The sequence below is a fragment of the Carassius gibelio genome, chromosome A9 (genome assembly GCF_023724105.1).
Source record: "Carassius gibelio isolate Cgi1373 ecotype wild population from Czech Republic chromosome A9, carGib1.2-hapl.c, whole genome shotgun sequence".
Classification (NCBI taxonomy): domain Eukaryota; kingdom Metazoa; phylum Chordata; class Actinopteri; order Cypriniformes; family Cyprinidae; genus Carassius; species Carassius gibelio.
The window spans coordinates 14,540,493-14,564,652 of record NC_068379.1 but is presented as its reverse complement, the minus strand read 5'-3'; the positions used below and the strand labels follow the sequence as shown (position 1 = coordinate 14,564,652).

At 37.6% G+C, this 24,160-nt stretch overlaps 1 protein-coding gene and 1 pseudogene across 2 annotated transcripts in view; both read right to left on the bottom strand.

The window, feature by feature from the left end:
• LOC128019693 (mannosyl-oligosaccharide 1,2-alpha-mannosidase IB) overlaps window positions 1–8,599 on the bottom strand; it is a 76,711-nt gene extending 68,112 nt beyond the window's left edge. The window contains exons 1-3 of one of the 2 annotated variants that reach the window (XM_052605814.1): window positions 8,487–8,599; window positions 7,773–7,902; window positions 5,782–6,246 (exon numbers count right to left, since the gene is read on the bottom strand). In XM_052605814.1, the coding sequence (XP_052461774.1) occupies window positions 5,782–6,092 (311 nt within the window). In that variant the 5' untranslated portion in view covers window positions 6,093–6,246; window positions 7,773–7,902; window positions 8,487–8,599. Of the gene's footprint in view, window positions 1–5,781; window positions 6,247–7,772 lie in introns of both variants that reach the window. The other variant, XM_052605813.1, reaches the window with a different exon arrangement.
• A 10,822-nt stretch (window positions 8,600–19,421) lies between these two features.
• On the bottom strand, window positions 19,422–23,785 carry LOC128019349 (tripartite motif-containing protein 45-like; annotated as a pseudogene).
• Between the last annotated feature and the right edge of the window lie 375 nt (window positions 23,786–24,160).

Genomic DNA, 24,160 nt, shown 5'->3' with positions numbered 1-24,160 from the left:
TCTTAATTAGCCTAGTTCAGTAGTCAGAGCATAAAATAATGCCACTCGAAATAAACACAGTGAGGTCATGTGACAATGTAACATTCTAGTGTTTGAAATATTCATCTTGGCATAATGTAGGCAGTATAATACAGATTTTGCCCTGCCAGCATTTTCAGTAGCCCATCACAAAAAAAAAGATACAATTGACTTTTAGCAATATATTGAGCTAGAATATATAGCTCATCACCCAAAGTATAGATTTGCACCGATTTATTGTGTAGGTTACATTTTGTTCCTTTGTGCAGTAGCTCTTTGTGAAGTTTTTTTTTTTTTTTTTTTTTAAGTATCAGCACATCTAGAGAACTGAAACTGAAAAATAAACCGTCAGGTTTTGGAGAAAGGGTCTGGTTTAGCTCAAGCCGAGCCCTGTCTTGCTTTCAGATGTTAGGTTGGACTCAATTAGTGCGAGTGACACACTTCGAGTACATGAGTCACGTCTACTAATCTTCCACAATGGCACAGGTCAACCGCATGGGGAAGTTCACACACTGATCAAGAGAGGATTCCTTGAGAGACCAAATTAAATGACAGACTCAAAACCGGAACACTTTCTGGAGGACATATGTACCAACCAGTAGTTTAGTTTCAGTTTCCCTGAGGAGGAGGTTTAGTAAACTTGTCTTTTGCAGATGTTCTTCATGTTTTCAATTTCGTCTGAACCAAATCTGGCTCTGTTTCTTCTTGCACAAAGCTCTGTAAATATTACAGAGTTGTTTGGTTAACTCGCTCCATCCTTTGAGAAATCTAATCCCATATGGTTATGAGGATCTTTTTCACAATGCTTCTCATTTCTTTTGAACTTTGTTGGATACCATGTCTAAAGCTAATTTTCCATTGTGCATAAATCTGCCTTATGCCCCTTCATTATGGATTCTGACATTTTTGCCAGCTTTATGGGTAAAATAGCTGTTGGTGGTTCATGAACTGCCTGCTGGCATCCCATCTGATGTTAAAGAGCATGATGTTGATGGTAAAAAAAAGAAGAAGAAAATGGCCACTGCACCAACAGGCAATATATTTATAATAACTAAAAATCAGCATATTAGAATGACTTCTGAAGGATCATGTGAAACTGAAAACTGGAGCAGTGGCTGCTGAATATATTGAAAGCTTTGCCATAGCAGGAAAAATTACTTTTATACAATATATTCAAATAGAAAATAGTTTGTTTAAATTGCAATAATATTTCCCAGTGTTTTTTTATCAAATAAATGCAGCCTTGGTGAGCATGATAGACTTTCAATATTCTTTCAAAAGCATTAAAATATCTTATTTTATTACATAATCATATGTGCATAAACAAATTTTTATTTCAATTGGGTTATTCATGCACTCAACCATAGGAAATGACTTTCTGCAACACCCACGTCCAAATCACTGCATTCGCAATAACAAAAAAATAAATAAATCACAATTCCACCACAAGCAGTGAATGAAATCACAGATGTTAGTAATTGTACTTTTCTAAACAAATGTTTGAGTTGCCCCAATTTAAACAGCATCAAAGACAAAGAATAAATGCCAACTACCAAAGAATAACTTCCAGTCTGCTACCAATTACACTGGTGGACTGGTGAAAACCAACAATGAGCAGGCCCAGGTTAACAAGGGTAAATATAGGCTGTTCTAGCATGGCAGACTGACAGGGATAACAGGACACTGGCTGACACAGATCACAGTGCCCCCGGGTGTAACAGACAGAGAGCTTGTGTTTGGCTTCAGTGCTCATGGCCAGGATGAACTCTTTGGGTCATGGGTGAAAGAAGTTGGGCCGCAGGTTCAAGAAGCATGAATAATTGTTCAGGTACAACTGTGAGCTTTTCAGATTTAGCAAGACTTAATTCGAGTTTAGCCCAATACAGATGGAGCATTACATAGAGTTTCTGGAATGATGATGTGTTTGCCAACTTCATGAGAGAAAGTAATGGCCGAACACAAACAGAACCCACTGTTAAATTCATGAAATCAAAGGGATCTATCTGAATATTTGCTTTAATATTCAAATCAAAAAGTTTAAGAACACAGCACTCCACTAATTGACTACAGTGTCAAACTGCTATTGTATGTGCCTGTGTAAAGGTCAAGCTGAATTGAAGTTTCATGATAACAGTACAGGGAATATGAACATACCTGTATGCAAGCATGAATTTATTACCATCACACTTGCCTGATGTCATCCAAGGATTTGCTAAGCATGATAAATAAATTCACCTAACTTTATATTGCCAGGTCCATCTACAATTCAGGCCAGGGAACACACAAAGCTAAATATATACTGTCATGATGAGATATGCCACACACATATGTACACAGCATCACATTAATCAGCACAGCAATCACGTGATCATCCTGAAGACTGAAAAACTGTGGCTGATCATGTGGTCCTGTGTATCTAGCCATTTGGACTACTGTCTGAGGACTAAAGCATGGAATACACTACACAATTTTTGCCCAGATTTTCCGCCGATGTACAGTCCGGAGAATTTGACGGTAGACTGAAAGTCAGAGCTAATCTGCAGATTTGAGTTGACACAATTCTATAGAAAATGGCATAGTTCATGATGGTAGTAACAGACTCAGATTTTTGCCATAATATGAATAATATGAATCCATAATATGATTACATCCAGTTGAGGGGGATACCGAACACGTTTGATATTTTCAGCCAATTTTAGAATACATGTTTTCATTTTACATGAATCTAGCAACAATTATTAATATTAATAAACTACAGTAAATAATTCATGTTGGATTCTTTATAGAATATGTAATCATGTAAAATGAATGTACGACAGACAGCTAGATAGAGATACAGTCAGAAATTAGGGCTGGGCGATATGGGAAGAAAAAAAAATCTATTTTTGGCTGATTTGGCTGATATATCTAATACATATCTGTAATTTAGATTTTGTATTTGGATTTAAAAGTCTGCATTTAATATCTATTTCACTTACATCCCAATGTTGCCCAACAAAACAATACATATTAAAGGCTATGAAAACAAAAAGTTAATGTAACCATGTTATTTATATTTTAATATAATATTTATATTATATTTATATATTATGTGCAAAAAAGGTTAAAAATAGAAAGGTTTCATTCTAATATTGTAACATTACAATCTAAAAACAAAAATAAGGATTTTAAAGCAGAAGTTAAATTCAGTAAACTAAAAATGAAAAGAAAACAAAACAAAAGCACAGAGGTGTGTTAGGCTGTTTTGATCATTCCATTGCAGTCTCTTTACAGTCAGTGCTATCATAAAAATAGACTTACTTGTGTGATTATAATTATAGCACTCATTTAACTGAGCTCTGTCTGTTTGGCGCGCATGCGCGAGACTGAGCTCGTTCACTTAAGTTTATTATTTATTATTATTTGTGACAAAATAACTTTATAATTGTATTAGTCTTACACACATTTAATCTGAGTCCTGCATTAATTTGAGTGCTGACAGCTATTATGGGAGTGGCTTGACGGAGCGCAGGAGAGGCAGATAACTTGATCTTGACCCTTAAAGGTGCTGTAGGGAACTTTTGTAAAAAATTTTTTTTTACATATTTATTAAACCTGTCATTATGTCCTGACAGTAGAATATGAGACAGATAATCTGTGAAAAAAAAAAATCAAGCTCCTCTGGCTCCTCCCAGTGGTCCTATTGCCATTTGCAGAAAGCCATGCGCTCCCAGTAAAAAACAACCAATCAGAGGTCCGGTAACTTTGTTTGTGTTCAAAATTTAGAAAAATGAAAATAATAAGCGAGTACACCATGAATCCATTTTCCAAACCGTGTTTTTAGCTTGTCCTGAATCACTAGGGTACACCTATAATAAGTGTTTATATTCGGACTATTTTAGATTGCTTCGGGGGTACCGCGGCGGAGTAACCCAGTGCCTTTGTGACTCTTCATAGACATAAACAGAGAGAAGTAGCTCCGGCTACAATGTTCTTCCGCAAGACGCAAAAGTTCCCTACCGCAGCTTTAAGTAACTTAATAATTATATATAAAAAAAATAAAATAAATACACATTATGTTGCCGTCTTGCCGCCAGCCAATCGCTGCACTGCTGATCCTGGTTTTGAGTATCGATACATCTGCCCTTTACAGGGAACACAGGAACGTGCAGTAATCTTAGACAACTTAATCCAGATATTTTAATCAAAAACCCAAGAACTGTAGGAACGGTAAAACGGAAAATGTTAGTGGTTGTGAAATCTTCAAATCACAGTATACTTTGAAAACAGTTATCGGCCCGTGCCTACTCATAAAAAAAGTATAAAGATCTGTTTTCTCTCTATTTTCTTAGAAAACTGTGAAGGGAGTGTCTGTTTGTGTGTAGGAGTACTGAGGTTCTTTTCCAAAGTGATCTTGGAGCACTTTTGGAGTGGTTTTATGCCTAATAAAAAAAATTGATATTCCTAAAGATTTCAGGCTCAGAGTCACTGTTCGCTGTCATGGATTGGGCATGAAAAAGCTTTCAGAGGTCACAGGGCAATTAAGAACATCTCAGACAATCTGTGAAGAGCCCATTCACACAGCTCACACCTACACGTGTGCTTGCTCTGAATAGAACATTTCTTCAATAGAACATTCCATGAAATTGCCATGAAACACTTTATGGTATGCGACTTTCCAATTACATGGTAAGATTAATAGTATTGACAGAAAGACAACATTTCACAATCTTTAAATGACCTCACCGCCTCTGATGTAACATTGGACACACAGGCTATTGGATGATGTTTACCAAAAAGCAATGATTTTAAGCATTTATTGTGCAACCCACATTCAGTTCTCACTCCAATGTGGTTTGTAAAACTCACTTTATATGGTCCAAGTATTTCCTGATGGATTCAAATCAAGACCTACAATTTTTGTTCTTTGAATAACCTCTTCCACTAGAAAACGTAAAAGTATTGAAGCAAAATTGTTTACCAGTAACAAGTCAATTTGACTTTAATGTGGCTGGTAAGTTAATCTTAACATATCAATTATACTGTGTACCATAATGTTAAATTGTTTGTAAAACCATGATGAACATTTAAACTATATGGGAAAGCAGTTCAGTTTGTTTTCTGAATAAATCATCACAGTAAAGACAATATACCATCTATTCCAGGGGTTCTCAGCTGTAGCCCTTAAGGTCCACCTCCCTGCAGAGTTTATGCTGCGCTCCATTTGCCTCGGATGTCGGAGCTGGGAATGATGTCACAACCAAGTTGACAATGTTCCAGTTCACAAGTTGGAAAACCAAGATGGACGTGCTCATTAATAACAATACCAGTCGATAAAAACACAAGAAAAGATGGCATTTTGTACAGAAAGCATCAGAGTATCATGTCCACAGATAGAGGTTGGACAGTACAGTAACTGAACTGCAGTATATTAGTACCGTTTCACTTCTGTTAATGCTCCGAGAAGCCATACTGGATTCTAAAGTCAGAATTGTTGCAAAAAAACCCAACTTGAGGGGGCATTTCAGTTAAAAGTTCCCACTGGGAACATGAAATTTCCAACTTTCCGAGTACAAATGGAATGCACTATTAGCTCCGACCTTGACTAACTTTTTAATAATCCTAAAGACCATGTTCAGATGTGTTTGGTTAGAATTGTACAGTTAGCTAAACACTGCAGGACAGTGGACCCCGAGGCCCGTGGTTGAGAAGCCCTGACCTATACACACAAACATGAAAACACAGGAAGTTTTTTATGAGATGAAGCCATCTCTGAGCTCTCACCTGTGCCGATGCTCGTCATGACCTCCCACGCCATGTATGACCTGTCTGCTGCTGTGCCTCGACTCCTTCTCTGATTCGATGTGCGGTATCAACACGTCCTCCAAACCAAAGTCAAAGCGCTTGTGTTTGGAATTGTCCGGGAGGAAAAAAAACGCTCCGAAGCACAAGGTGATGAAGGCACTGAGGATGAGGAGGAGGATGAACTTCTCTGAGAGCCTTAAGGTGGCTCTGTGATGGGGGAATGAGGAGGCACCTGGCGAGAGGGTAGGTATCCTACGTCCCGATAGCGGCAATAGAGCCGGCGTGGTCATATTTTAATAAAGAACTGAAATATGGTGGGATAAGGGTCAAGGTCGTTTTTTGCGTAAGCCGCACTATTATCTCATTGTGGAGCTTTACTGCCGAATGTCTGCTTATCTCTTAGAAATGGAGTTGTCCCGTAGATCACAGCTGATTCCACTTGCTCTGAAAACAAAGAAAGACATTTTCAGAGGTTCCTCTCACTAGCAAGCCAAAAAAAGAAAACGCAGAGCTGGATTCCAGCGATTACAGTAGCAGTTTTTGAAATTGTATACTGTCTAGTATGTGCTACAGTTGCTTTGAATGAAGGTTAATTTACAAACGTTAAAAAAAGCATGTTCTATATAGCACGAACGAATAAGGGTAGTATTAATGAAATACAAACACATTACATTCTCTACATTACAGTCACATGACCTACCAGCGACCGTTGTGTCACTTCACTGCCATTCACAACTCCTCTCCTGTGGCCTTATGGGATCATAGTGTTTATAAAATACACATTTTGAATCGCACCAGAAGTAGCAGTTCATATGGGTACTTTTCTTCTACCGTTAAATAAATAGTATGATTTCGGCAATACTCCTCTGTTCACATACTGCTTCTCACCTCTTATATAGCAGGGAACCCAGACAGAGCAAGTACGTCTACAAGATGTCTCCAGTGTACAAACATCTGACAGACGTCTCTTAGATGTCAGCTTTACATACATTCTAAATCATTCTAAATCTTAAAGACATCCTCTAAATGTCTATTGCAGATGTGCAAACACTCCAAAAAATACGTCTTGCTGACGTCAAACCGTGTTATATGTGTGTTAACAGGGAAATAGGCATATTCAGACACAGGGAGAGGCTTTGAGCCAGGAGGGGAAATCTGTGCCTCTCCGTTCCACTAAATATACCGACCCAGTCATCTGTGTTTTGCTTGATGACAGTTTGGTACTATTGTTTCATTGCTGGAAAATAAACACACTAATTGGTCAAACTTTGTATGAAACGGTTACTTTATACTTTAGTATAAAAACAACACTGCTAATGGTTCTGTTTGACAGAATATTATCAATGCGGTGATTCCTGCAGTATGGTGTAGCACTCCAGCTTGAGTGAAAAATTAGAGACTGAAAGAGGAATCTTAGCCTTATTCCATACCACACCACCACCCATAATATATATATATATATATATATATATATATATATATATATATATATATATATATATATATATATATATATATATATATATATATATAAATTGATAGCCTGAATGCACTGTAAGTCGCTTTGGATAAAGGCGTCCGCTAAATGCATTGTTTTGTTTTGTTTTTTTTATAGATTGATTGATTTAGCCTTACAAATGGTCTACACTTGAAGAACATTATAACGAGGACGTATGGTCCAAAACCATTTAAATGTTGTTTATTTGATGGTCTTAGATTTGGACTCGCGCTGGTAAAACACAGATAACGTTAGACTAGAGTGAAAGAAAATGCTGCTAAAACATGCATCGTCGCAGAGTGTCTAAGAGAGACTTTTAGCTTCGAGTATGACAATGTGACACCTGTACAAGTGTTTGCTCTTGATTACAGAGCCTCGTCAAGCGCTTCATGCTCAAAACGCCGGTCTTATCTTTAGCACCACGCAGTCTTTTTCACCAATATATATTGATGAAACAAATGTGTGCACATACCGTGAGGGTCTTGTCATCATTCTGATACATGATCCTCGCTTTGATCCGAAAGCTTCTCTGGGTCAGAACGGGTTGGGTCGAGTCGTTATCTTCACGTCCACCCTAACCTCCCGTTAGGCGAACTGTTTATCTTAAAATAGCAATACAATGATCTCTTATCGACAGGGGAAAGCAGTTTGATAAGAAAACAATATATGTAGACGTAAAGAAATATGGCCAAGCGGATGGTAAACACAATGTTACAGCACGAGGTGTGCTTTCGTTATCAGTGTTAACGATAAAAGTTCCCGTCTCATTAGTGCTCTTTGAACGGTAAATAATATCGCGAAGCTCGCCCGGAGGTTCAGCCCAGGCCTGATCCGCTTGATGCCGTGGCAGCGACTCTGAACCGGAGAGCCGATACAATAATGAAAGTAAACCACGGGTGTTTTCCAGCCGCTAGATGATCCTCTCTACATACTGTCTTATTTTAATAAAGGATCAAGCAGGCCCGCGCTGGACGTGTGCTGCGCCTTTTTCCTCCAGTAACGTAAAGGCATTCAGCTGGCAGCCGTGTAGCGGACTGATCCCGTCCTGCCGCTGCTGCATCACCTTGTCAGTGCCTCGGGATAAATCGGCGCCATAGACTATAAATCCACAATTAGTGCCAGAAAGTTGCCAAGTTCACGTTCATGTCTGTGAATCGTTTGCGACTACCACCGCCGCCTCCCTTACGTCTTGGGTCCTCCTTTATTTCTGCAGCCGTGTGCGCCGCCAGGCTCCAATATCCAGGATGTTGTTACTGCACCAGCTACTCCTCCTCTCAGTCCTCCAGCGTCCAGTCAGCAGCCGTTTGGTAAAACCAGGGAGCGTCGCGCAAGTACCAGTATTAACAGACAACGCAAAATGAATGGCAATCAGTAGAGAAATAAAAAAAAAAAACTTTAGTAGTTCCTACTATTATTGTACCTTCTCCCCTTTTTGTTTTTTGTTTTTCTGTTTGTGATTTCTTTTCTCAATCTGTGCTCATTTGATGTTTTTGAAATTTTGATTAGCCATTAATTGTTTATATATCTGAACGTTACTAGTTAACTAAAACTGTATCAAAAATGAGAAAATATGACAAAACATAATAACAATAAGAAAATAAAAATGACAAAAACACACAAATACAATTAGCCTACTTTGAGTAAAATCTAAATGAAAACTGACAATAAAAAATGTAATTTTATTCAAAATAAAAACTATTGTAGTAGGCCTATATCAATGATACTAAAATAACATTGCTTCAAAATAAGGTTTTTTAATTTAATTTACATACAATTAAATTTAAGTAAATTTTTGGTGAAGCAAACTTAGGGATGATTTACGTAATCAAATGTTAAACCTAAGATGGGATCATCGTAGGAATCATTTACATATAATCAAATATACTTTAAAATTTAGAGGACGCAGTCCTGGGGTTAAATTTATAAAATAGTTTACACACTTACACATCATGGATCTATCAAAGGACATGTCGACATTGTGCTGAGCAGCCAAAAAAATAAATAAATAAATGAGGCCATCTAGATCAACCTGTGCATTAGTCCTTGAGCTGCCAAAAGTCTAGTTGTTTTCTCTTGATTTAGGGATGATTTACCAGAAATACCTACAGCGAGTGTCGTGGTGTTGAAGGTTGTGGAAAAAAAATAATCTATGTGTGAGTCATACGGCAGTGGCCAAGGGAATGAATTTGCTTTCATTCAGTTTCAGAGGCACACATTTGACACCCTGACAGAAGTCACTCGCTCTGCTGAGTCTCTCAGTTTTCTGTGAGAATATGGCACAAATCCCCAGCCAAAAGAAGAATCGCCTTAAACCTCAGACCATACACAAGAAAAAAGACTGGATTAAGAGAAAATAATTCACCATAAACCTCTGTGAAGGCGAAACGAGGACAAAGATACAGGAAAAAGTAAAGGGAACGGGTGACTGAAACATTTATCTGTTAATTTAAGAGCAGTAGAGGTGAGAGCATCCTCCAGCGGGCCTGTATAATGAGTCAGGATGTGCTCTGAGCCTTTTAACTCAGCAACGGTGAAAGATGACAGTTTAAACTCAGCAAGCAAATACATGGGATACAGTTTCAACCTTGAGAAGTCCAGGGAAGGGCGAGCTGATTGGCTCCACAAGACAAAAGTCTGTCAATTGCATATCCTGTCACCAATAAATGTAGATAAGGGTGACTGTATCTGACATTCCAGTTAATGGGGCGACACAGCACTCCAAAGAAAAGAGGGAGTGTGGGGGGCAAATTCGGTCTCAGTAACAGAATGGAGAAATTTAGGTTAAACTAATTAAACAATTCTTACATTAATCAATCCCATCTGAGCATTATTAAACCAAGTAGCCTAATACAATTAGTTTAAGCCAGAATATATATATATATATATATATATATATATATATATATATATATATATATATATATATATATATATATAAATTAAACCTGTTTAATTTACCTGTACATATAATCAAATGTTCTAAAAATGTGCACAACAGTAGCATGTATCTTATTATTTTTATAGAATAGTAAATTAAACAAGAGGATAATTTAACTTAGGTGTTGAATACAATATTGCCAGTGTGTATCCAATGAAAATAGCTCTAAACCAAGCAAAAACAGAACCTTTGTGCATTGATGAATCCTTGAATGAATCAGCATTTTGAAACAAATTAGTTGAGTGAATGAATCAGTTAACAGGAATGTGATCAGTAAAAAAAGAAAAAGAAAAGCAGGATATTTGACCATGCCCCCAGCACTTATTTATTTATTTATTTATTTTTATAAGATATATCTTAAATTGTAATTGTGACGATCACCAGCTGGAGTGGCCATGAACTCCACCAGAGGGCACTCCATGCCTGGCTCTTGCCACTCTCAATAACTATATTCCCCATAATCCTTTGCCAGACTCATCAGTGATTGCATTCACCTGTGTCTTGTTACCTTACACTCTCACCATATTTATAGCCTGGTTATAATCCATTCATTCATTGCTCAGTATTGTCTAACTTGTAGCGTTCCTGTGTTTCCAGTGTTCCTGGTTTCTTCTTGCCTTTCCTTGCCTTGTTTTGACCCTGGGCAACTTGTTGTTGATGTTGCCTGCCCTGACCTTTCCTGTTTATTGGAGTAATGAGTCATATCTTTCCTAGAGAATATTTCTCTGCTAAATTACTACTGTAACATTACAATAGATAATAATAATGATGTTCTTCAGCATACCGTGTTTTGAGTGATAAGTAACAGGATGCTACTGCTAACAGGTGCTAGCAGATTAATACTAAAAGACAAAACTATAATAGCTTATTTACAGATGAACCTGACCTGTACTTTAAATCCTGAACAGATCACTAGTTTTGACCCTCTGCTCTACCGCACTTACACTCCCTTCTCTTGCATTGATTTGTCTGATCGAAACCATTTGGTGGAGGCGTGGAGCTAACAAAAGAAGAAGTAACATTGCCATTGATTCACGACTACTATTTTCATTGAAGAATTTTTATCAAATGGTGAATTTGGAAATAATAGCTTTAGTACAGGGGTGTCAAACTCTGGAGGCCTGGAGCCCTGCAGGGTTTTGTTTCAACCCTGCTCCGACACTCATACCATGTACAGTTGCATCTCAATAAATTAGAATGTTGTGGAAAAGTTAATTTATTTCAGTAATTCAACTCAAATAGTGAAACTCGTGTATTAAATAAATTCAATGCACACAAACTGAAGTAGTTTAAGCCTTTGGTTCTTTTAACTGTGATGATTTTGGCTCACATTTAACAACTTTTCCACAACATACTAATTTATTGAGATGAATCTTTAGTTTTCAAATAAGCCTGAAGGACTTGATTAGTTGGATCAGGTGTGTTTAATTAGGGTTTAATCTAAACTGTGCAGAGCTTTGGCCCTCCAGGAATTGAATTTGACTACCATGCTTTAGTTCATTCGGCAGGCAATTATATAAATACAGTATACATATCAAAGGGGTCAGGTGACCTTGCAAAGAAATTACATTATTTTGTGTATTTGGTGTAATGAAATGTGTTTATGACATTTATGAAGGTTAAAATACACATGTACATTTCCACACACTGTACATTATTGTTTCTCCTCTGTGCTCTGCTTCGGAAACGCATTGAATTTTTTGCATTTGGGTGATGTTATGCAAATCTTCCCACATTGTCATGATTCTGCCTTCATGTCCTGACTTTTCTCTAGTCTTGAGGCAGGATCATGACCCGTGTTTTGTGTACAAGCACATGGCCTTGTCTTTGGGCCATGTGCTTGTGTTGTCTCGTCCCCTTGCCCCGCCCCCTTGTTATCCTAGTCTTGTCGTGATTGCCTTATCTGTGCCACCTGTTGTTTCTTAATTAGTTCCCCTATTTAGATCCCCTAGTGTGCTCTGTCTTTTGTCGGTTCATTGTCTCCTTACATGTGTTTCTACTTGTCAGCCCTTTGAGAAGTCTTTGTAGATCCGTGAGTGTTTATTTGTAGTTAGTGTTCTAGTGTTTTGAGTCTTTGTTTATCCTGTTAACTCAGTCCAGTTCAGTTATTTTGTATCTACCCTAGTCAGTGTTTTCCCCCTCGTGGGTTTTGTTTTCACGTTTCGTGTAAATAAATCCTGTGTTTGGTACTTCCTGTCTGCATTTGAGTTCATCCCAACCCCTCCACATAACACACATAGTAAAGTAGACATGTAGGGGCAACTTTAAACAAGGTGTTTTAGGAGGATGTGGATGAGTCTTAACTTTTATAAAGAATATCTCTTGAGGTTTGAGACTTTATTTAGTCTTTCCAAATTTAGGGATCTTATCTGTTTACGAACAGCTTGTAACACTCCAAAGAGAAAGGAAAACTTAATCGCATCATATGACTTATGACCCTTTAAAAAAAAAAAGTGCAGTGGGGCAAATCAGTTTCTCCCGGTTCTCCCGATGGCCAGTCCGCGCCTTAGAGTAATGGTTTTCAAACCTGTGTGTGTGTGTCTTCCCCTGCCCTGCACTTTTTGTGTCTCCCTTATCAGACACCTGATTCAGGTCTTGCAGTCTCAGCTGAGCTGTTGAGTTGAATCTGATGTGTTAAATGAGGGTGACATACAAAATGTTCACGGCTGTGGGTCCCTGCTGAAAAAAAAAAAAAAATGTTCAAAAGCCAACTAAGGTTTAAGCTGGAAGTAGGTGGTTTTAGCTGGTTGTTCCAGCTGGTCTTCCAGCCAGATATGCTTCCCAAAGCCATCATTCGCTAACTATGGTAATTAGTTCTATTGAAATCTATTGGTAATGACGGAACTTGTGACCTAGTTGCTTTTGGGAAACACACCAAAGCAGCTAAGGAAGTGGCCAAAGCCACTCCAAAACCATCCTGCTGACCAGCCAAAACCAGCTATGACCAGGCTGGATGACCAGCTAAAACCAGCCAAACAGCTTCAGCAGGACATGTTTGAAAAGAGTATACTTGAATTTGCTTGAACAGCGCTCTCAGGACCATTCGGTCCATGAAGTATAAGAAAACATTACCTTGTCACATCACGCATAGCATCACTCTGAACTACACATTTTTTCTTATTACAGATCTGCATGATTTACATTGTGGGCAGTGATGTGATTAATCACAGCCCTGAATTCATTCATAAACACAGTCACTTGTCGACACCAATTGGTGTAACGATGTTGCCTGCAGTAAAAGTTACTAAAGAATCCTTACCAAAGCCTAACACTAAGAAATGAATTATAACTAGTATGTTGGTGTTTTGTCCAGTAGTAATACAGAACTGTAAATAAATAAATGGTTTTTGGTGATGCGCCATTAGGGATAATTATGTCTTTGGTGTTTAATGAAAGTGTGTATATAATTGGTGGACACATTAATAAATTTTATGTGAGAAACCCTCCACTGAATATTCTCTGCTCGTTAATTGCTCATTTGTCCTGGGTCATTTGTGAATTGTCACTATGTTCAAATACATTATTAATTTAAATACACGATGACAGAGTTTCTAAAGGATCTATGCCTGTTTGAGTCTGCTGTTGATGCCATGTGGATATACAGTACAGTATAGTATCCTCTGGCCATTGGTTGTAGGCTACTCATTATTGTGGTGCATTATGGCACTGAACAAGTGCACTAGATAATGTCCATTGTGGTTTTGGACAATACTACATATGGCTTCTCCCTGAAGTAGTGCACAGTGCACTATATAAGGGGCCGATTTCAGAGAAAAGTCTCAGCATTGTTTTATAATGCAGACATGCATACAGGTAAGGAGAAGAGAGACATTTTGCATGACAAATAAACACACTGCCTAAAGTTAAAAAACACTGCAGATTTTCATCTCTCATGATAAAATTTGTTACAGTGTAGCTTTGCCAAATTAATTTACCTTATATAACTGTATTACCATACAAATGACTTGCTAAATGGGATATGCAGTACATAAGAGTATTAATCAGTTTTTATAGCTGACTTGCTCTCATAAAATTTTATTTATTTGCAAACATTTGGTCATAACCGCATCATAGTTCGGATCTTATGCAGTTTGTGTAAGAGAACACTGCCTTAAAGGGATATGTCACCCAAAAATGAAAGTCATCATTTACTAACCTTCCGATTGTCCCAAACCTATATTATTTTTATTATTCTGCTGAATATAAAAGAAGATATTTTGAAGAATGTGTATGCAAACAGTTGATAGTCCCCATTGACTTACATAGTATTTCTTCCATACAGAAGCCCATAGGGACCAGCGATTGTTTTTTATCCACACTAACATCATATTTTATGTTCAACAGAAAAAGAAAATTGATATAGGATTGCAACAACTTGAGGGAGTAACGAATGACAAAATGTATATTATTGGGTGAACTCCTATAGGAACTTAAAGTCATGGATTTATAGTTGACATATTAAACACAATTATATGATGAATGGGTAATAATGTAGAATAAGTATGAACATCCCCTTCATAAGGTTTTTTATTTTTTAACTCCCATCTATTTAATTGCGCAAGTGAGCATCTCTGGCTCTGTTACTAAAAATATCTGTGGTGCCCAAAAGGGACTAAACGCCATGTTATGCAAGTTCTCCTGGAAACCACATTTCTCTTGGTGAATGAATTATTGAAAAAAACTGCTAGTGTTAACTAATCCAACTGAATAATTCAGCCACAACACAGTCCCAGATTCAAAACTCTCTGGCATATGCGCTATTCTTCTCTTCAGAGCTTTTGCAGTGTGATAAAGAAGCTTTTCAGCCCTGGGTTGTCAAGCATTGTCACAACAATCTGGTCTCGGCACTGTGACATGACATGTTGCTGACAGGTGAGGAAGAGTTCTCACCTTGCGAAGGATTGATGGGAGATTAGAGATCTGAGGCAGAATGTAGTCACATACTAATGGATACTGCAAAAAAACAGAGCGTGTACATCAGACAGAGCAATTTACAAAAGGGCATGTGGAGAAAACATAACAAAGAGAAAGAGAATATGCATTAGACCTCAAGTGTGAATGATAAATGAAGTGTAGATAAAGAGAAGAGCTCGGTAAACACTGCCAAACAAGACAATGTGTTTTAGACCAAGAGATGACAAATGTAATGAGAAGAGGCAGATGTATGACTGAGTGGATCCAGTATCAACAGATATGATAGCGAGCAGCTCTCGAACCCATGAGGATTACATAAAACCGTTCACTGAAGAAGTGCACACCAAGGAATACAAGGTCTCTGGAAAACAGGCAACAAGCTTAATGATGTCCACCATTAGTGACGTCTTCTGGATGACAAACAAGTAAACACAAGTGTGCACACAAGCACACATATGCTTTATTTTATGATCTGCACTTTCTTCCATCCATGCCCCATCCCTATAGTCATTTAGATTCTATTCAGGTCATAGCATCAGTGAAACAGAACCCTCCCCCCTAAAAGAGACTTGAATCTTTCATGTGATCTAAGATATGTGCCATTAAACCCTATGAATTCAAATTAAAGGGGTCATTTGATGCGAATTCAGTTTTTCCTTTCTCTTTGGAGTGTTTCAAGCACTTGGTGCATAAAGAACATCTGTAAAGTTGCAAAGACTAAAATCTTAAACCCAAAGAGATATTAATGTTAATCAATGGTAAGACTCTGCCATACCCCACTAAAACGGCTCGTTCTAACACTGTCATGCTGTCTGGTCTCTGTTTCCCTGAGTCTCCACTAGTGGTCTCACTTCCCCATAGGCACCTCACCGCTGGCACTACAATTCCCACATAGCCTTGTCCCTTCATCACAGTAATTGCACTCCTGTAAATTGCACTCACGTGTCTTCACTTGATAGTCATTACCCTGCCTATATTAACCGGTCTTTTTCTGTTTGTCTGGATGGAGTCCTTTCATTCCGTCACCCAGTTTCCTCGCCTTCCAAGTTTCCTGTTCCAGTTCCTGTTCCTTCCCTGTTTGTTTATTGTTTGGATGGATTTATGGTTTTGACCCCTGCTTGTTGGATTCTGATTTGGATTACCCATTAAATACCACACTGCGTTTGGCTGTCTCGTCTCCTGTGTTTCTCTGGGTTCCGAGCGTAACAAACACACCCCCACATCTTTATATCACTATGTGGAAATATTTGCATAATGCTGCCCAAATGTTCATGCAAAGATGGCTCAGTTTCAGTAACCACAGTTAGTGTTGAAGCAGCCATGTCAGGGAGATGATGTGTGTGTCTATGAGAATGCAAAAGCACTTTATTTGACCTTCCGAAAGTAGATGCATTTAGGAATCTTTAAGATTACTGACAACTGAACAGCAATGCATTTTATGGAGGATTTTTTTCGTGAACCTTGGAGAGGAGATAATTCTGACTTTGCTACGACAATCTGGCACTTCTGAATCAGCTACTGTAAGTGTGTTTTGTTATTAGTTTAAGTTAGTGGTGTTCAACCTGTGGGTTGCAATGGATTTGCAAGTGGGCTGCCAATTAAGAAATAATAATATTGTTCATATATGTAAAAATGTCGAAGTCATAACATGATAACATCATTCCATATATATATAATTAAATAAGAAAAAATAATTATTAAACTGTAAATATGCTTCCACTTCCACTCGCAGATTGGTTTAAGAAAAAAACGCCAATTTATCTTAGACATTTTTGCTGCATATGTTACAGAACAACAGCAGTTGTGCCAAGCAGTGCCACCCCGAGTTATTTTCTGTTCATTGCCAGTTCATTTAATAAATACAGTTAACAATCTAGCCTCTGAGCACTAAGTTATTAACCCAACAGTAGCGGGGTCAGTTAATTTTATTTATTTTTTTTGCAGTGGGCCACGCAAACATATGTGTTTGGTTGTGTGGGCCGCGAGTTGAAAAAGGTTGGGAACCACTGGTTTAAGTATATGCTATTTAATGTTCCATTGTGGAGTTTTGTGTCATGTGTAAAAGAAAGAGAGAGAGAGAGAGAGAGAGAGAGAGAGAGAGAGAGAGAGAGAGAGAGAGAGAGAGAGACTGGGTCACACAGTGGAGTCAGCTGTCTTAACCGTCTGTGGCTTGTGTACTACAAACACATACGAGCTTCATCACTGTGTCTGTAACACGACTCTGTTCCCCTTTTTGGCTTGAACTGATGTTAAAAGGACATTATTAACTGTCTTTACATTTATTTTGAAAGATGAAGTTCACAAAAATGGAAAGTGGCGTTACATTTCCGACGAGTGCTTGTGGTGTTCGGCCAATCACAATGCACTGGATCATTTGGCCAATCAGAGCAGAGTGCGCTTTTCAGAAGGAGGGACTTTGTAGAAAGTAACAGGTTTGAGAGAGGCGGGGCATAGAGGACCTACAATATAGTACAGTATTTGAAAAATAATGTGTTTCGTGAACATTAAAGCATATCAACATATTCTGTTACACCAAATAATTATCTTAAAAAAAAAAAAGAATCATATGAGCCATTTAAATAATGCATAGCTAGTATAGCCCCCATTACATTTGAGATTTTACTCTTAAATGCAAATTAGATAAAACACTATATATATATATATATATATATATATATTTTTTTTTTTTTTTTTATTGATCATTTTGTTTGTGTGATTTTTGCAAAGTAGGACATGTTCTTGGTTCAACTTTTTCCTACTTTAGGAATAGCAAAGGGAAAGAAAATAAACTTTTCATTCCGTCACCCAGTTTCCTCGTCTTCCGAGTTTCCTGTTCCAGTTCCTGTTCCTTCCCTGTTTGTTTATTGTTTAGATGGATTTATGGTTTTGACCCCTGCTTGTTGGATTCTGATTTGGATTACCCATTAAATACCACACTGCGTTTGGCTCTCTCGTCTCCTGTGTTTTTAATGAAAACATACATATGTCGATCAGTTCTATCATTCCTTAAGTTTGGGCTATGTGAATAGAAGCTGTTTTATAAATAGGAAAAAATATAGGGTTATGCAAAATCCATACATATAGGCCTAGCATTAATATAAAAAAATAGATGAAAACTGATTTTTGATATGTAAACTAGGGGTATTAACTAAAAAATTCATTTTAATAAACACAAAATAATTAACTATAAAAATGAGCAAGGGCATCTTAGTAATGAAATAACCACATCATATGAATAATATATCAGATAATTAGTAGATTATAATGAATAGATACATTTATTGAACAGTTCTGATAAAAACCCATTTGCTTGCAGGCTTACAGAACTCCTCATATCCTTTGACTGTGTGACTCAGAGATTTCAAAGAGAAAACTGAGGGTTCAAAGCATGTGTGGTGTCCTTCTGAATCAGACTGACTGCTACATTAATCCACTGCTTTGTATGTGCATGGCATAGTGGAAAAATATTAGAGGTCACTGTTTGATATCTTTCTTTGGATTAATCACAGGCTTCTTTTTGCAAGTGGAGCTAAACACTGTATATAATGTATACATTTTATATAGACTAATAAATATAGATTTTTACATTATTAAAAAAAGGTCACATTTACACAAAATCTTTTTATTTAGCATCCTTTCAAGTAAACTGCATGATGTAGAAATATTAGAATTGTGAAAAATAATATTACTGATTATGTATTTTAAGAAGTGTTAGTGTTGTTTTCAAGCCAGACAAAGTCTTTACACGTCTCTGGTAGACTTGTTAATACAGACTGATGGAGAGAGAGAGAGACTTTAAAGGGACAGTTCACCCAAAAATGAAAATGTGATGTTTATCTGCTTACCCCCAGGGCATCCAAGATGTAGGTGACTTTGTTTCTTCAGTAGAATACAAACTGACATATTTAACTCAAACCATTGCAGTCTGTCAGTCTTATAAACAAACAGTCTGTAATAACATGAAATAAATGTTGCTGTTTCTCATTTGTCTGTGATGATGCATGCTATTAACTGTGCATTGTGTGCGGCGCATCTTAATTCTCACAAAGATGCTTTCTGCACATGTGTTCTCGAGTCCTTCCGGGTTCGTTCTTTAAAAGTAGCCTGACAAGATCGGTCTCAATGTGAAAACAAGTCCTTTTTTTTGCGTTCTTGGACTTGAGAAACAGCAAGCTCCTCATCACTGAAATTTAGCCAAGCAAAGTAACTTCGGCACAAAGCACTGCTGCCATCTAGTGTTAGACAGAGGAATCCAGTGTGTTGATTAAAACAGATCCACTGTTAAAACAGATTGAGCTGTTATAGAAAAATTTGCTTAAAATGTACTCCACTTTGGCCAAACAACACAATGAGTTTATTTCTTCTCTAAAGAAATTGAGACAAATGGAACATTAAATCACTTTTATTTTTACCCAAGTCCCAAAAGTTGATAAAAAACATCCCAATAATACAAAAGTAATCCACATGACTCCAGTCTGTCAGTTAATATCTTGTGAAGTGAAAACAGAAAATCCATCAAGAGAATCAAGTTTAAACCTGATCTGTGCTTAAAATCAGCAAGAGAAAAGTGGCAAATATAATGTTTCTAAAAAGACCCAAAGAACCAAAAAATAATTGCACAGATTAAAAATTTATTGCTCAATAAACAAGGCAAACAACATGATGGTGATACCCACATAAACACTTATATATTTTTACACAGTATATATTATTTGTATATATTTGTAATGTGTGTTGTATAGTATAGACCATACTACATGGCTTATGCAAAACATATTACATTAACAATCAAAATTACAATGTAGGCTGGTTGAGAAGATTCAAGTATGTGCATGAGTTTATGGTTATGCTGATCAGATAGAGTGTATATTTGCTGTTTGTCTCAGAGCTCCACGGTCCTGAGGTGTCCACGAGGAAAAACACTCCACAGGTTATGAAGTATACACTCTGAGGCCTCCACTACACCCCCACTACATGACCAGTGGGGATTTCTGGTCCTTTATGACCATGTCCACAACCCTGAAACCGTCCTGAGCATGCACATGCAGAAAATTCATATTAGGTGAAAACAAACTTTTAAGAAAAAATACATTTCAAAATAACAGGGAATAACATTAGAATGTGCCATGGTGACGTCTGAGCTTCCTTTTCACATTTAGCACAAATGCTGAACCCTAGAAACCTTATATACTTATAAACCTTTCTACTGGCCAGTAAAAGAATATTATTATTAGATGCAGCTGCACAGGTTTAATTGGACACTTACCTGGACGTGATGTGCTTTCACACAGACCCGAACAGAGCAGAGACCTGCTTCAGCTGGGGTGTAAGACGCATCAGGGACCATCAGCCTTATCCACCACAGAAGCTTCCACAGAGCTGTAATGTGACAGACACACTCAGGGAAAGTCACAGTCTGAATAATGATAAGTTCTGATATCAGATACTGATTATGTGTAGTATTTTATACATTTCTTCTTTTCTTTTCTAGGACTTCAGTTTCTTATTTTTACTACTACAGAAAACTCATCCTTGTTTCATTTAAGCATGGCTGACAAATATGCATCACATTATTAGTTTATTAATACTGTGTGATCCAAATAGATCAACATTTTAGATGTAATTAAAATACAGAAATCTTACATTCAGGCCTAAAAAAAAAAATCTAATTGTAAAAAGGCCTACAATATTTATCCACTCATGAACAAGAAGAATTTCAGAATAAATTCAAACAAAATATGTTAAATGTAATAAAATGACATGTGCATTGATATTTTGCCAATGCTTTAATTAAGTTTGTGACACACACCCGCCCTTCCTCTCCTTGTGCACTATGCTGACCAGCACGGGGTGTCCACCTCGGCCTATCTGCTCTTCAGAGGAGTCCCTGCACACAAGATACGTAACGGAAGTAGCGACAGGTCTTTTCTTTTGAATTAAGACATGCATCTAAGTGAGACGGATTATCAAAAAAGAAAAAATATAGAACGAAGAATTGGTGCTATCCGTCAGTTGTTAATTAGATGGAGGCAGATCTGAATGTGAGCTTGCAGTCGATTGCATTAAAGGGACGGGTTTATGCAGATTAAATGTGTGGAGAAGTCCGGCATTCATAACCAGAAACAAATCGTTTCACAGGAAGAACACATTCAGTGTTATAACATTTGTATTGAAAATTATGAAGTAAAAAAAAACATGCACAAGGTTAATTAAAATTGCATTCTAATTTATAGTGTTTTTTTTTATTTGTATTTTTTGTAAAGGAGTAAAAAGATCTGCTGAAATCAATTCAGAAATGTATTGTGTGTTGTTCACATTAGCGCTTTACACAAGCTCCTACAAATGACAGTTTCTTGTTTCCTGTTACTGTGGGAACCCTGACACTGGCAAACAGCAGTGTATTCTCTTCCTGCTGTGAACCTACATGTGGCATGCTGGGACAGAGCTGGGTAAGTGTCCCTAGAGATATTACTTATTGGTTTAAAAACAGTACACAGAATCTAGTAGACTACAGTTGGCAACTACACGGATGTACTGTTACTTCTTCTACAGTCAAAAATCTGGGTGTTATATTAGACAGCAACTTGTCTTTTGAAAATACAAAAACTGCATTCTTCCATCTTAGAAACATTGCCAAGCTACAAAACATGTTATCGGTTTCTGATGCAGAAAAGGTCTGTTTAAATCTAGATTAAAAACACATCTCTTTCGCCAAGTATTCAAATAATGTATTTCTTAAATTGTGACTGCAGTTGCATCTGATCAAATGCGCAGTCTTATTCTTTAGCTTGGGTTAAACTAATGAATTTTACTTTGTTGGATCAGCAGTTATGCTAATGATGTCTCTATTTGTTCCTCTGTTTTGTCACGGGATTTACATACCGTGGTATCTAGGATTTACAAAAGCTCCAGTCTGGATCCAGAACACCTGAGAAGAGATGATGCTGACCCTCAGAGGACCTGAAATAGTGTTTATCGTCTGGATGACTATTTCTTGTATTAATTTTTCTGAAAAATCCTGCCATATGCACATAAACTGACAGTCACCACTGACAGGCTACTATTAAATATTGTAGAAACCTAATTTTCTGTAAAGTTGCTTTGCAATGATTTGTATCGTAAAAAGCACTATACAAATAAACTTGAATTGAATTTACAATACAATTTATTTATACTCTAGGAACACCAATACATAAAAAAGTTAGGTTGTCATGGTAGCCAGGAATGTTGTTTTTGCTGTTTATCCAAGTTTAATGCCCTATGGCTTAAGCCTTTGGGTGTGTGCACTTGTATATGTATTTATGTCTTTATGGGTGTGTGTGTGTGTGTGTGTGTGTTGAGGCGAAGGGGTGTTATAAAAGGTGTCACTTTCAGACTGAAGATCTTGTCAAAATCTGAACTCAGAAAAATTCAAATATCCAGTTTCATCTGAGCTGTTCTGTTTCTCGGGAATGTGCATTGAGCCATCGTGTATTTGACAAACAGAGCTTAAAATTCCACAGTAAAAATCCCCATGCCAAACACTTCTACTGTGTGTGACCACATAGTTTCATGAGTAACTAATAAGTACATTCAAAGGGAGAAAGGCTAATGAATGTATAAAACAACTGCCAGATTTTTGCCAGAAAAAAACTGCCAGAACTGTCCCTTTAAGACCGAGGTGTTTCTCTAAGTCGTAGGCTCTAAGAAAATGTTGAAATTAACCTAACCCTAATACCACATTGCAAAAACAATATTTAAGCTCATCCATGCATGTCGATTACAGTACTCTACTCTCACCTTCTCCCTGGTTTGTGCATTTGCTGGGATCCACAGTATTGGCATGTACGATTCCCACCACAGAAAATCCCTGCATCTCCCCAGCACTCTCTTGGGGAACGAAACAGATGCTGTTGGCATTATCAAGGGTGACCATTGTTGGATGTGGATCGACTCTACAAGGCTCCTCATATTAACTCCTTTGGCACTGAGGATTTCAGCGGCAGAACCACATGTGAGAAGGCGATCTATGAAGTCCACCCCACCACAGACATCAGACAGGGCCTGCTGCAGCGGAGCTTTCTGATGGCATTGGTTCCTATGCTGCAAACTTAATTCCTCTAGTGACCACAACAGTGAACAGCAACGTGCCTCCACTCTGCTATCATAGCTTTGAGCGAACGACCTAATCTCACTTACCAACATATCAGTCCTTGCCTGCAGTGCCTCTTGGGAAGTGTCCACGCATCTTAGAGAGACCTCCAGATGAGCAAGACAGGCCTTAAGCTCCTGACGACCAGATCCCTGATACAATCGCCATGATAACTGATGACTTCATGGCTAGAGTTACAGTAGTGGTCGAGGTGAAAGGTGGCCGCACACTCCAGGCACACGGTGAGGTCACATGACTCACAGAAGTGTCGTAACTCCTGGCCAGGATACAGGGAGCACAGAACGGGTCTAGTGAGATGACCCTGAGATTTCAGCTCCTGTAGGCTTTGGATAGAATGAGAGGTGGTCCTCTTGTTTCCTGCAGTGAAGACACATTTCAGGAGTTCAAGTCGTGTCGCAAATGTGAACACTACCACAAAGTTAGAATTTAGAGTGGGAAACTCTGGATTTTCATTAAGGTCCAAACACCATGGTGGAATCATGATGGATTCAAGATAAAATGAGTTGGATTTCCTTTTCTTGCATGAACAAAATATTATAGTATCATACAATAACAATAGCATGTATAAAAATCCAGTTCACAACACCTTCACAGAATGCATAAGAACACACCTGTTGCACATTCTTTATCATTTTGTAGAAGTAGAGTTAAATAATCTTGGTTTATTAAGACAAGACTTCCAACTTGTGCAAACCTGTCTGGATCACTTGTATGTGGCAATATGCAATGCCTGTTTGTATGACAAAACTGAGAATGCATAAAGTCCAAAAATAGTCCAAAATGAATCAACTAGAGTCCTTACCAGGTCAAGAAATTATGATCATATTACCCCAATTTTACAGTCTCTGCACTGGCT